The 13,277-nt window shown below is 50.6% G+C and overlaps 1 protein-coding gene across 8 annotated transcripts in view; it reads right to left on the reverse strand.

Moving 5' to 3' along the window:
- Positions 1-865: 865 nt before the first annotated feature.
- nrip1a (nuclear receptor interacting protein 1a) overlaps positions 866-13,277 on the reverse strand; it is a 115,550-nt gene continuing 103,138 nt past the window's right edge. For 7 of the 8 annotated variants that reach the window (XM_087992461.1, XM_043701417.2, XM_087992456.1 and 4 more), the window contains one exon: positions 866-7,950. In XM_087992461.1, the coding sequence (XP_087848587.1) occupies positions 3,715-7,515 (3,801 nt within the window). In that variant the 5' untranslated portion in view covers positions 7,516-7,950 and the 3' untranslated portion in view covers positions 866-3,714. Of the gene's footprint in view, positions 7,951-11,350; positions 11,433-13,277 lie in introns of those variants that run through there. The other variant, XM_087992459.1, reaches the window with a different exon arrangement.

A 13,277-nucleotide genomic window follows, 5' to 3' on the forward strand; every position in this document is an offset into this window, starting at 1 on the left:
GTATACTTTGTTGAAATATCGGCTCTGTATAATGTCTTAAACATAGGTGCACAGAAAGCTCACACAAGGAGCAATGTGCTATTGGCTGCTTAATTGGTTTGTGTTGGCCGTGGAGTTAGTATTGGCCATGAATCTAGGGTGGAGAGACAGTGAGTGAGAGAGAGAGCGTGCGAGAGAGAGAGAGAGAGAGAGAGCCAGTGAGTGAGTGAGAGAGAGAGCCAGTGAGTGAGTGAGAGAGAGAGCGCGAGTGAGAGAGAGAGATAGATATCCCTTCAGCTTCCTTCCTCTCCTTAAGAATAATGCCCTGGGTTCTTTTAAGGGGAGGGGATGGCCTAGTGGTATTTTCACTGGACTGTAATCCAGAGAGCAGCGGACCTGGTTTCAAATCCAGCCAAAGCAGATGGTGGAATTAAGAATCTAGTGGCAACCATGAATCCATTGTCAATTGTTGGAAAAACCTATTTGTTCCTTTAAGGAATTAAAATATCATCCTTACCTGGTCAGACCTACCTGAAACTCCTGACCCACTGTTACCTGCCCTCTGGGCAATTAGGGATGAGCACTAAATGCTGGCCTAGCCAGTGATGCCCTCATCCTATGAATGAGTAAAAAAAGACATTCAGGGGCAGTAAAAGCCTCACCTTTACAACTCACCCCAAAAAGATAGCTCCTCTGACAATGTTGCATTCCCTCAGGAGTGGGGCATAATTCCTCGTTTTCCTGACTTCCCATAGCTGGAGCATTACCCATTGGCACCTGGGAGTCAGCCTGGTGCCCATCACTATCCTGTCACCCCTCTCCCATGGACGTCAAGGTGAACACCCATAAACATGAGAAAAGACAAGACTATGTAAAGGCACCAAAATTAGGGATGCACACCTCTCATTCCAAAGTTTATTCATTTTTTTGCAGAGTACAAAAGAAACTGGTACAGTTCTCACAGTTTGCATTAGATCAGGCATAACATCTTCTAAAAGACCAAATAAACCCAAAATACTATTTGTACTGAAATATTATTTTTAAAAAATCTAATATTTCCCATCGTTTACAGTGCATTCTTTTTCAACAAAAAGAAACCAAATTCTTCATATTTACACAAAACTGAATTCATTTTTGTCAAAACAAAACTGAGAAATGGCACTCGTCTCTCAACTTTCACCTGGATTGGCAACTGGAATATTTTCTCAGAGGCTCAAGGGTAACTGTCATGTGGAAGAATTGTTACCCCTGGGTAAATAATTGGAGCGTTGCCATTTATTGTCGGAAAGTACTCACCTTAAAAAAAGGGCGGGGGGGGTTACATTGCAACATCCCGCGAAAGCTGGGATTGGAAACAAATAATTAATCACCTAAGGAAGTCTCGTACCTACACAAAATCTTAGTTGGAGCAGGAGGACAATGGGAGTTTTGACAGTCCGTGATATTGCGGTGCCGTTAAAATTGCCCAGAGGAGAAATCTTTGCGTGAAGCCCTCATAGCCCCAACTCCCAGACTTGGAAGTGTGTACAATGACTCTTTGCTGTTCTCACTTCCCCTGACGTCTGCTGGCCCCCTCTCCCAAAGTCGTGATTTCCAGCAGCTCCCCCAAGCCATGAAGCCCCACTGCATGTGGTCTCTGAGATGCACTGCCCTGATTTTCCTGTGCCCCTGACTCCTCGCTTGCCTTCCTGAGCCAGAATCCTGACCCTTGCTGGTCTAACCAGTTGGTCCCCAATGCCTATTCCTCTGCCTCCTCCGTCGCCTGATTCCTGCTGGTTTGGTGAAATTAAATCCGCCACGTCAAAAGCGGTGTCAAAACGACACCCAGGTATCATACTCCGTAGCAAGCCACTTAGTCTTTTATCTGAGCTGTCCTAGGAAGCTGCAGGCCGCAGAATACCAACTCAAAATCCTCAGCCAGAATTCCAACCGCAGTTTTATGCAAAAGACAAAAACAAAACGTCAAACACGGATTCCCACAAAAACCAAGTGTTCAGTTGAACGGAAGAATCGTGTGGTCGAGAGCAAAGGGAGCTTGGATCGCCAAGATCTTCACTTTTAAATGAAAAGAAAAAAACAAACATAAATAAATAGGCCCACCCACTTGAGAGAGCTGGTGGCGGAGAAATAGGACGGGACAAAGTCATCGGATTCCGGGAGTGAATGTTGCTCGAAACACTTAAGGGAAAAGGACGATTAACTTTTGGAATATACCCTGCTATCCACTTCTTCAGTGACAGGCCACACAGGTACAGACAATGTACACACAATGTACACAGACTGATCAAGTAAGTTAAAGTTCGATTATTAAGACATTAAATTCTCTTTCTATCTCTTCTTTTTTTTTTAATAAACACATCACATCTTTTTTTTGTGCATAGGGATTCCACATGCTTTTCATTCCATGCGGTTCGTAGAGTTAGAGGGATTAGTCTTCTATTTCTTTTAACAATAGATTTGGACAAAATATGCATATATAACTATACAATATTTTAAACACTTGCAAATGCAGATACATGCAACACAAAATAGGCATCTTCCCCCATCCAACATACGGACACGCACTGTGTCTGTGTGTGTGTACACACACATATACACACACTTTTTACATACAATTTACACTACAGTAAGGGGAGAAGAACAGCCCCTGGCTACAGAGGGCAAGTTAAAATTTCCAGTGGAGGAAATTACTAGTGAGAAGTATGACCTTGCTCAGAACAGACATTAACCTGGTGTTGCAGTGTGAACAAAACAAAACCAGCTCATTTGAATTGACTGATTGTCTGCTTGGCACCTTTTGTGTTTACGTTACATCAAATCACAAAAAATTAAGATTCCCTCCGACGGCTACTGCCATCGAGAGATTGCGGCATGTCGATCCACTGTGCCACCCCACACGACCAAAACCAAAACAAACATCTTGTGCCTCTGACTGACAATGTCACCTCAGAATAAAAATACAAAAGGGGTAAAAGTTTGTGGAGGCATTACGTGCAGAGAGAAGGGGCGAAGCGAAGGGGAACCAAGCAAAAATAAAGGAATCAGAATGTTCAAACGCCTGTCACAAAGTGGCATCCAGTTTCTTTCTCACTTCCTGGTACAGGGTTGGCACTATGTGGAGGGCAAGGGGCTAACCCATGAGGGGCAAGCGGTGACCGGGTGGCATCATTGCCGGGAAGACCAGGTGCAAAGAAAAAAAGATAAGGGATGGGCTTGGGATTGGGGTTGGCGAGCTGTGGGTGAACAAGGGCTGTTTAAGAGGCCACCAACTGGTGCCAGTACCCCAAAGAGTGGTGGCAGGGCTCTCAATGGGGCACATGGAACTTAACGCCTATGGCACCTTGAACATGATTATCATGCCTTTCAGTACGGGTCACGACAGGGCAAAACCAAAAACAAATGGCAACATCCTCCTTATATTCATTTTATATATATGTACATATATATGTGTGTGCATATACATATGTGTGTATATATAAAATTACCATATAAAAACTGGTGGATCCCAATACCTTGGCATTCCTGGCAATAGATACAAGTTCCAATCATGCCAGCCAACAAGCTGCCTGTTAGCGCTGATATACATATATATCTATATTATATACACTTATACATATATATTATATATGCAGCATTTGTCCTTCTATCTAGCTGACCCAGATTGTATTGCACAAGACTTGGTCTAATGGACAAGATTGTCTTCTTGCTTTCGTTCCCCTCCATCCCAATGTCCACTCAATCAGGCTCCCGCTTTATGGCCGCTACTTTCTCCAGAATGCCGCTGGCGATTTCATTCTGATCCCGTAGCATACCAGGGACCGGGCCCTGGAGGTTACCCAGAGAGTCCTCGGGGGGCTCTGCTTTGACCGTCCGGCGACCAGGCAGCACTCCGCCACCGCCACTGGGCCGCTCCACCCTCTGAGCCACCGGCTGCGGCCTCCTCCTCCTGTCAGCCTCGGCGGTGCCCCCTTCCCCTGCTCTGGACCGGGAGGGCACCAGGCCCAGGCCGCCCCTCTGCAGCATGTAATAGAGGATGGGATTAGTCTTGGTCAGCCACGGTGGCTCGGTTGGCGTTCCGAGGGACGGGGCACGGTGCTCTGGCTGGGATTGTGCCAGGGCGGTGAGGGAGGTGGAGTTTTCCAGCGGGTAGTGTGCAGACGAGCTGGCAGCAGGCAAGACCCCGAGGTACCTGGCAGGCTCGAAGGCCAGCGCTGCCTCCTTCTGGTGACCGTTGAGCTGCTCGGGCTGGCTGTAGAAGTGAGTGGGGCGGTCTCCTCCCAGCCTTCGGTCAGGCCGGGAGCCTCGGTCACTGGCAGAGCCACCATTGTGAAGAGTCCTGTGCCCGGGCAGCACTTTGATGCCATTCTCGGACAGGAGGAGCTGTTTCAGGACGTTGAAGCCTTGGGGATCCTTCATGCTACTTCGGGACTCCAGCTCCAAGCCACTGCCTGGTTGGAAATCCAGCAGCCTGGCTCCGCAGGACGGAAAGCCATCCAGGCCATTGGCATCCTCTCGGAGTGGGGCGCCGTGACTGTTCAGCCCCTCCCTCCGGTCGAGGGTCTTGTGCAGGTCGTCCGGTTGGCTGGGGGAGCTGGGTGGGGGTTTCCTCTTCTTGGGAACGCTGCACGGACTGCTGGAGCCGGAGGTGGGGGCCCGGGCCTCAGAGAGACCGCTGGCGGGCGGGTGCTGGCCGAAGGCGTAACCGCCCAGAGGGGTCAAGGTGTTGTCCCGCTGCAGAAGTTGGCTCAGGACGCCCCCTTTCTGACAGGGGTGGCACTGAGCCTGTGCCGAGGGTGCAGCTGGGCTCACCACCTCTTGCTTCACACTGCCCAACGTGAAGGGTGGGTTTTTCTGCTCTGCCTTGCATTGTATCAGAGGCTGGCCATTGGCACTTTGTTCCGCCGGTTCGGCACCGGAGGAGAAGCACCCATCCTCTTCAACGGGTTCAGTCTTGACCTTGACCATGGATATTGGCTTGGTGCCAGCCGCTTGCCCGTTGCACTGGGCGTCTGGGGGCTGCGGGCCCACTGATACCTGGTGGCCCCCTCTCCTCCCCTGCAGGCAGGCCACTGGGACCCTTTCCCTCTCGGGATTCCTCAGCAGGAGTTGAAGGACGCTGCGTCTCTCGAGCAGGTTCTCAAGATCAGAGCTGGGTGCTGGGCGGGGCTGGAGTGGTGGCCTCTCTCTCCTGGCATTGGGCTCCAGCAGCACCGACTGCTGGAAGCAGAGGGGCTTGACGGACCGACCGAACGGGAGGCTCTCGGTGCTCTCACCCATCCTACTCTCCACCGAGGTCAGGCCGGCGTTCCTGTCCTCCCCGTCCGCTTGGGAGGTCTCTGGCGACTTGTGGAAGCCGGTATGAGCCAGGTCTTGCAGGAGCTTGCTGGCGCTGAAGGAGAAATTGGAAAGGGGGCTCTCACCAGCCAATGACTGCCGTGGGACATACTGAGTATTTGCCGCCAACTCCCCGGGGACGAACCGTTTGGGGAAGTGCTGAGCTTTGGCGGACTCAGAGGGGAGCAGAGGTTCCAGGGCCCGGTGACCCTTCGCAGCTTCCAATGGCTGCGGGAAGCGTTGAAGGTTCCTTGAGGGCTCGCCGTCGCCCACCAGCTTCCCCTGATGGGCCAGGAGGTGGTGGGTGCCATCGCTGGCGTGGCACAGTGCCGGGAGCTGGCGAGCGGCCGGCGGGCTATGGGTCAGCTTCACCACGGCGCTTCGCTCTGCCCCTGGGAAGGACGAAGACAACGCGGAGGACGAGGAAGACGAAGAAGAGGAGGAGGAGGAGGAGGAGGAGGAGGAGGAGGAGGAGACGGAGGAGGGAGCAGGAGGAGGAGGAGGAGGGAAGTGTTCCGGTGGCCGCTGGCCAAGAGCCAAACCAGTGGACAAAGTCTCGGACACGGTCACCGTGCTGCCGGGACGTTCTGGGGCTTGGGGTTCAGGTGTGCGGTTCCCTCTCGCTCCGTTCTGGTGACCCAGCAGCAGTTGGAGGAGAGTGACCTTCTGATGGCTCCTAGATTCAGGCCGGTTGCGCTCCTCCTTGGCTTCGGGGCTGCGGACCCTCGGGCCTTTGGGATTCCAGCTGAAGAGAAGGGACTCGGTCATCTGCTCCAAGCTGCGGGAGTGCAGGGAGATGGGCTCGCATATCCGGGGCTTGGTCGATAGGTCCATGGGCGTGCAACTGGAGCGGGAGCTCTCGTCGCTGCTGTACATCTCCTCCAGGGAACCAGCCTCCTGCTTAATCACCTTCTCCCAGGCCGGCAGACGGTAGTCAAAGGAGGGGCCGCCCCTCCTCTCAGCCCCCGGCCACCGGTGACCATTGGTGCTCTCGGTCCCACCGTCGGCCGAAGGCTTGGGGACGGTGTTGGTGTTGAGGAGGTGCATGAGGAGGCTGCTGCCGCCACTGTTGTTGGGTGACAGGGGTGACCTGTCCCGCTCGCTCCCCGCGATGCTCTTCTCCCTGGCACCGGACGGGCTCCTGGTGTGACCCGCCATCCTCAGCGATCGCTCGGAGACTCGCGGGTGGCTCCGCGACGCACTACGGCAGCGCCCGTCCTTCGAGGGTGGGCCCCGGGCCTGGTCGTGGGGCGGGGGCGAGGGCTCGGCCCCCTTCTGGCTGGCGATGGCCGCTAGCCTCTGGCTGGCGGAGGGGGGAGGGGCGCGGGCGCCCAGCGAGTGCTCCCGGGTGTATTGCTGCAGCTGAGTGTCGCTGGACAGCAGCAAGGCCAGTTGGCTGCACGCCACGCTGGGCTTGGGCGAACCGTCAGAGCGGGCGCCATTCTCCACCATGCTGGCCACCGCCCTGAGCCGGGCTGAGCAGGAGATTGGCTCGCCGGGGGCCCCTCGCCCATCCGCCGCGGGGGAGCTGGGAAACCTGGTGCGCTCGGGGGGGCTCTGGTACACTCCGTCCGCCTCCTCGCTCCGGCTCGGATCCCGGCTCTTCAGCAGCGCCCGCAGGTGGCTGGACACCAGGCCGTAGCCCCTCAGGTCGTCCTCAGGCGGGGTGCCCGGGGGTGGGGTCTGTGCCTGGCCCAGCCTGGGGACAGCCCCGTGCTGGGATAGTGCCACGTTCTGCAGCCGGGAGCTGAACGACTGCAGTAGGGAGGCCAGCAGGGTGCTGTGTTGTTGTTGCTGCTGCTGCTGCTGCGTCTTGCCCAGTTCGCCCCGCCTGGCGGTGCCATCTTGGTCATTGGACTGGAGCCCGTGCCCGCCTACTCTTCTCCGCTTGGCACTGTCACAGGCTTCAGCTTGCAGGAGCCTGGCCTTCTTCACGTTGAGAGCAGAAGCAGCTTTCGATGCCCTCTGCTGGGAGGGAGAGGCAGCAAAGTCTTCACCACCACCATCACCACCTCCCCCTCCTCCTCCGCTGCCGTGCCCATCGGAGCTTTTGCAAGCAGCACCTTCCCCCTCGGAGGTGCCCTTGGTGGATGGGGTGCCCATACTGCCCCCGGAGGCTTGATGCATTAAGACACTCTCGAGGTACGTTAACACGACTGAATCCTGGTGCATCTCAGAGCAAAGCTCCTCTCCATGGGTCATGTTCAAACAAAACCAAAACAACACGAAAAAAAAACAATGGAAGATGCGAAACAAACAAAGAATCTTGCTCCCAGGTTATGAGTCCATTTATCCACGAGCTGGATTAGATTGGGTATCCATTTTGCAGAGTGAATGTGTGGGGGAGTTTGGAATTGGGAAAGCCATTCCTAGGATTGATGGTTGGGGAAGGTCCAGCATAAGGCTCCAGGAAGAAAGCGTTCCTTCAGTTCTACAAGAAATTAGTTGGAGTTTGTAGTAGATCCCATTTCTCAATGCCCCGGATGTCCTGAACATAACCAAGCCGATCGCCAACACAAGGATAGGAACAGAATTCCCATTTGTTGCCCTTCATGGAACATGTGGAATTCCCCAGCGGATCAAGCCTCTGACATTTTCCTCGATAACTCCTTGGAATGGAAAACCAGCACCTGCAAACTGAACAGAAAACAAAAATCAGGAACTGCCTATTTAAGGAAGTGAAGTTACAGCCTTTCTAAAAGCTTCAGAATTTTGTTGAGAGGGACAGTGAATGAAGCACAAAATGCTTTTTAATTCCACTGATGACATCAAACAATCCCAGGACAGGTACACCCTGTAAAGCTTCCTCTTACTGCCTCCATCAAACACTCCCAGGACAGGGACAGCATGGGGTTAGATACAGGTAAAGCTCTCTCCACTCTTTTTAAAACAGGAAGTCAAAAGTAATGATGAAGCCCCTGCTGGGGCTCTGTGTTGAAATCATACACAAATTAACAGTTGAACGGAAGCTTATACACTGAAACAGAAACTTCCTCAATTGAAGTTGTCTGAGGTGACTGATTGATTGGTTGTTGTCACATGTACCAAGATACAATGAAAAATGTTGCTTTGAGTGTTACACATGCAGATCATACCGTACAAAGTGCATTAGAGTAGCACATACAAGAGTAAAACTTTCTCTAGACTGTCCCTCACCCTCAAGGACAGGGACAGCACAGGGCTAGATACAGAGTAAAGATCCCTCAACTCTTTTAAAGCTTCCCCCAACACTGTCCCCATCAAACACTCCCAGGGGAGGGACTGCACAGGGTTAGGTACAGAGTTAATTTCCCTCTACACTGTCCTCATGAAACACTCCCGGGACAGGGACGGCATGGTGTTACATACAGAGTAAAACGTCCCTACACTTATACCGCTCAAATACTCCTAGGCTGTACAAAAGAGTAATCGTTGCTTTTGCCTGCTCCAAACATTAGGTTTAAGCTTCAAGCTCTGAGGCCAACATGTTAAGCCACAATTGCAATATTTTACCCAATCGCCAGCTCACATTACTGTGCCCTCCCTCAGTGCCAATGCAGATGGATGGCAGACTTGTGTAGAGCTTTCTTCAGTACCTGTGTATAGTCTACACAGGAAGAGGACTTCTGCCATTAGACTGATGACTATAATCCATGCTCCAGATCTTCCAGTTAAAAGATGTTCATGCGTCTAAGACCAGACAGTGTAAGTTTAAGATGAGCAGTTAGTAGTTTGAAGGAGATCTGAGGGAACATCTTTTCACTCAGAATGTCCGAAAAATGCAAAGTGGCTGAGACAGGTACTCTCACAACATTTAGGAAACAGCATGACAAACACTGAAAATGCCAGGGCATAGCCGTGTTATGGACCAGGCCAGACCCCCTCAAAATATTTCAACAAAGGTAGCCTCAATCCTAACTTTGTTAGTTGTTTTAACCAGGTGTAAGGTAGATATTCCAGGAGGGATGCAGCCAGTCAAACCACTTAGTTTTAAACAAAACAGAATTTATTTACAAGATTACCGAATGAAAACCAAATTAAGAGAGAACAGAGTACTGAATTACTTAATCCATCTGAAAACCCAATAGATTATTCCAACTTAATGATACTGCTCCCAATACTTGCAACAATCCCCAAAAACACCCCTTGGCACAAAAGGTAAAATTAAACACACGGTCTTACAGGAGAAAGGGAGATGGCAGCATGGAACACCCTCTTCCATGGAGCTGTTTCTTGGACCAGCAGCCTCCAAACTGCCTGACTGCTTTCAGTGCACAGCCAAAGTAGACAAGCAGGAGGCCGGAAGAACACAGCAAGCCAGGCAGCATGGAGGAACAACACCTGACCTCCCACCTGGGCAGCCTACAGCCTGGAGAACTCAACATTGAGCTCTCCAACTCCAAATAACCTCCATTCCCATTCCAGTCTCGCCCCCTCCTTTCCGCTCCTCCTTGCCACCAACCGGATCAGTTCCTCCCATTTACCAACCAGGTCGCGCCCTCTGCCTGTCTTCACCTATCCCCATCTCACCACCCTGCTACCCAACCCCCCCACACCTCCACCCCCTTTATCTGGAGCTTCCCGTACACCCAGCCCCAGTCCTGAAGAAGGGTTATACCTAAAATATTAACTTCTCCACCTCCTGATGCTGCCTGGCTTGCTGTGATCTTCCAGCCTCCTGCTTTCAGTGAATAGCCAAACCAAACCAGAAAAAAGCTGAGCTGGGAGAACTGGCCATTTCCATTTCATTGTACAAGAGTATTTTTTAAGTCTTGAAAGCCTTTAGCCTGACGCAGTATCTGTTAGCTATAATCAATTTGATCCTAAAACCCACCCAAGCCATATTTTTCTGAATCGCTGCTTTTATGAGCTCTCTGTAAACAAACCAAGGACAACATAGCCTTGTTAAAGGACCATTATCATTATCACAGGAGCCTCTGTACCACATGCAGATAAATGGGAATAGTGTAGTTTGCTGTTTATTGGTCAGCAGAGAGATGGTGGGCCTGTTTCTGTGCTGTATGACCCTATATTTCATTGTGCACATCAGTATAAGATGAAACACAGCCTGGTATGGGAAATTCTGGTAAGTTAATTGTTAGGCCACTGATTAGATTAGATTCCCTACTGTATGGAAACAGGCCATTTGGCCCAACATGTCTGTACCAACCCTCCGAAGAGTAATCCACCCAGATCTATTCCCTTATTCTATATTTACCCCTGATTAGCACACCTAACACTATGGGCAATTTAACATGGCCAATCCACTTGACCTGCACATCTGTGGACTGTGGGAGAAACCAGAGCACCTGGAGGAAACCCACGCAGACACGGGGAGAATGAGCAAACTCCACACAGACAGTTGCCTGAGGTTGTAATTGAACCAGAGTCCCTGGTGCTGTGAGGCAGCAGTGTTAACCACTGTGCCATCGTGCTACCCACTTAAACAGGTGCCGGGACAAGGCAAGTTGAGGTTCTATCGAGATTCGAACTCAGATCGTTGGATTTAAAGTTCAGAGTGCTAACCATTGCATCACAGAAACAGCAAGGCCAGTGATCCGGTTTATAATTATTACATTATGGTGACCAATCAAGTGAACCACCAAGCAAAGATTTTTGGATGTTTTAAAATCACAGATCATATAAAGCCTCACAACCTGGTGTGTCAAATCTATTTTTTTTGTGGCAAACTCTTAGCAAATGAACAATGACTGGTATTCTCACCCAACCGACACTCCCAATGCCCTAGGCATTATCACCGACCTGAAACTGAACTGTGAGGAAGTGAGGACTGCAGATGCTGGAGAGTCAGAGTCGAAAAGTGTGACACTGGAAAAGCACAGCAAGTCAGGCAGCATCCAAGGAACTGGAGAGTCAATGTTTTCGGCATAAGCCCTTCATCAGAAATGTTGACCGTCCTGCTCCTCGGATGCTGCCTGACATGCTGTGCTTTTCCAGCGCCACACTTTCCAACTAGAAACTAAACTGTATCAGGTACACCAATACAAAGACTACAAGGGTAGGTCAGAGACGGAGATTTCTGTGGTGAGTAACTCACCTCCTATTTCCCCCAGGTCAGGAGTGTGAGAGAATGCTCCCTACTTGCCTGGATGAGCGCAGCACCAACAACACTTGAGAATCTCAATTGAGGGCGAAACCATGTTTACGGCCCCCTGATCAACCACATTCAACATTCACTTCCTTTCTCACTGACACACAGTGACAGCAGCATCTACCACCTACAGGAAGCACTGCTGCACGTGACAAAGCTCCTTTGACAACAATACAGAAACAAAGAGTCATGCTGCATTGCAACAGGCCCTTCGGTCCAACATGTCTATGCCGACTACAAACACCAAACTGCAATAATACCATTTACATACACTTGGCCCATAGCCTACTACGTCCTGACATTTCAATTGCTCAAGAAGATAATACTTAAATGCTGTGAGTGTACCTGTCCCCACCACACCCTCAGGCAGCACGGTCCAGAATTTTACCACCCTCTGGCTGAAAGGACGTTTCCTCAGATCCCCTTGAAACCACTTCCTCCTCACCTCAAACATGCACCTCCAGGTTTAGACACTTGGCAAACCCATTACCTCTATCATCTAGAAGGACAAGGCAGCAGATATTTGCGGGTATCACCACCTGGAAAATCCACTCACCATCCTGAACTGGAAATGTATCACCGTTCCTTCACTGTCACTGGGTCAAAAGCCAGGAACTCCCTCCCAAATGACCGTGGGGGTCAACATGCATCCAAAGACTGCAGCGGTTCGAGACTGAAGCTCACCACCACCTTCTCAAGGGGCAATTAGGAACAGTGGTCCAGCTAATCCAGCCAGAAATGCCCTCAAATGAATTACAGAGAAATACCCAGCACCCTTTCCATTATCCATCCACCAGTGACAGCCCCTAAGGAACATAGAACATAGAACATTACAGCGCAATACAGGCCCTTCGGCCCTCAATGTTATGCCGACCTGTGAAAATAATCTGATACTCATCTAAATTACACCTTTCTATTACTATCCACATGTATGTCCAATCCCCATTTAAATGCCCTTTACATCGGCAAGTCTACTCCTGTTGCAGGCAGGCCGTTCCATGCCCCTACTACTCTGAGTAAAGAACTACCCTGATATCTGTCCTAAATCTATCACCACTCAATTTAAAGCTATGTCCCCTCACATTAGTCTTCACCATCTGAGGGAAAAAAACTCTCACTGCCCACCCTATCTAACTCTTTGACTGAAGAAGGGCTTATGCCCGAAACGTCGATTCTCCTGCTCCTTGGATACTGCCTGACCTGCTGCGCTTTTCCAGCAACACATCTTTCAGCTCTGATCTCCAGCATCTGCAGTCCTCACTTTCTCCTAACTCTCTGACTATCTTATACGTCTCAATTCAGTCACTTCTCAACCTTCTTCTCTCCAACCAAAACAACCTCAGTTCCCTCAGCCTTTCTTCATGAAACCATCCTTCCATACCAGGCAACATCCTAGTAAATATCCTCTGAACCCTTTCCAAAGCTTCCACATCCTTCCAGAACTACATGCAATACTCCAGATGCAGCCTGACCAGTGTCTTGTACACTGAAGCATGACCTCATGGCTCTGAATCTCAATCCCCCTACCAATAAACACCACCATACCATATGCCTTCTTAACAACCCTATCAACCTGGGTGGCAACTTTCAGGGATTTATGAACCTGGACACAGAGATCTCTCTATTCATCTACACTGCCAAGAATTTTACCATTAGCCCAGTACTCTGCATTCCTGTTACTTCTTCCGAAGTGAACTACCTCACACTTTTCTGCACTAAACTCCATTTTCCACCTCTTAGCCTAGCTCTGCATCTTATCTACGTCCCTCAGTAACCCACAATATCCTTCGGCACTATCCACAACTCTGCCTACCTTAGTGTCATCTGCAAGTTTATTAACCCATCCTTCTATGTCCACATCCAGATCATTTAT

Source organism: Chiloscyllium plagiosum, unplaced genomic scaffold (genome assembly GCF_037043375.1).
Source record: "Chiloscyllium plagiosum isolate Xiang-an unplaced genomic scaffold, Cpla_swu_hap1 HiC_scaffold_12, whole genome shotgun sequence".
Lineage (NCBI taxonomy): Eukaryota > Metazoa > Chordata > Chondrichthyes > Orectolobiformes > Hemiscylliidae > Chiloscyllium > Chiloscyllium plagiosum.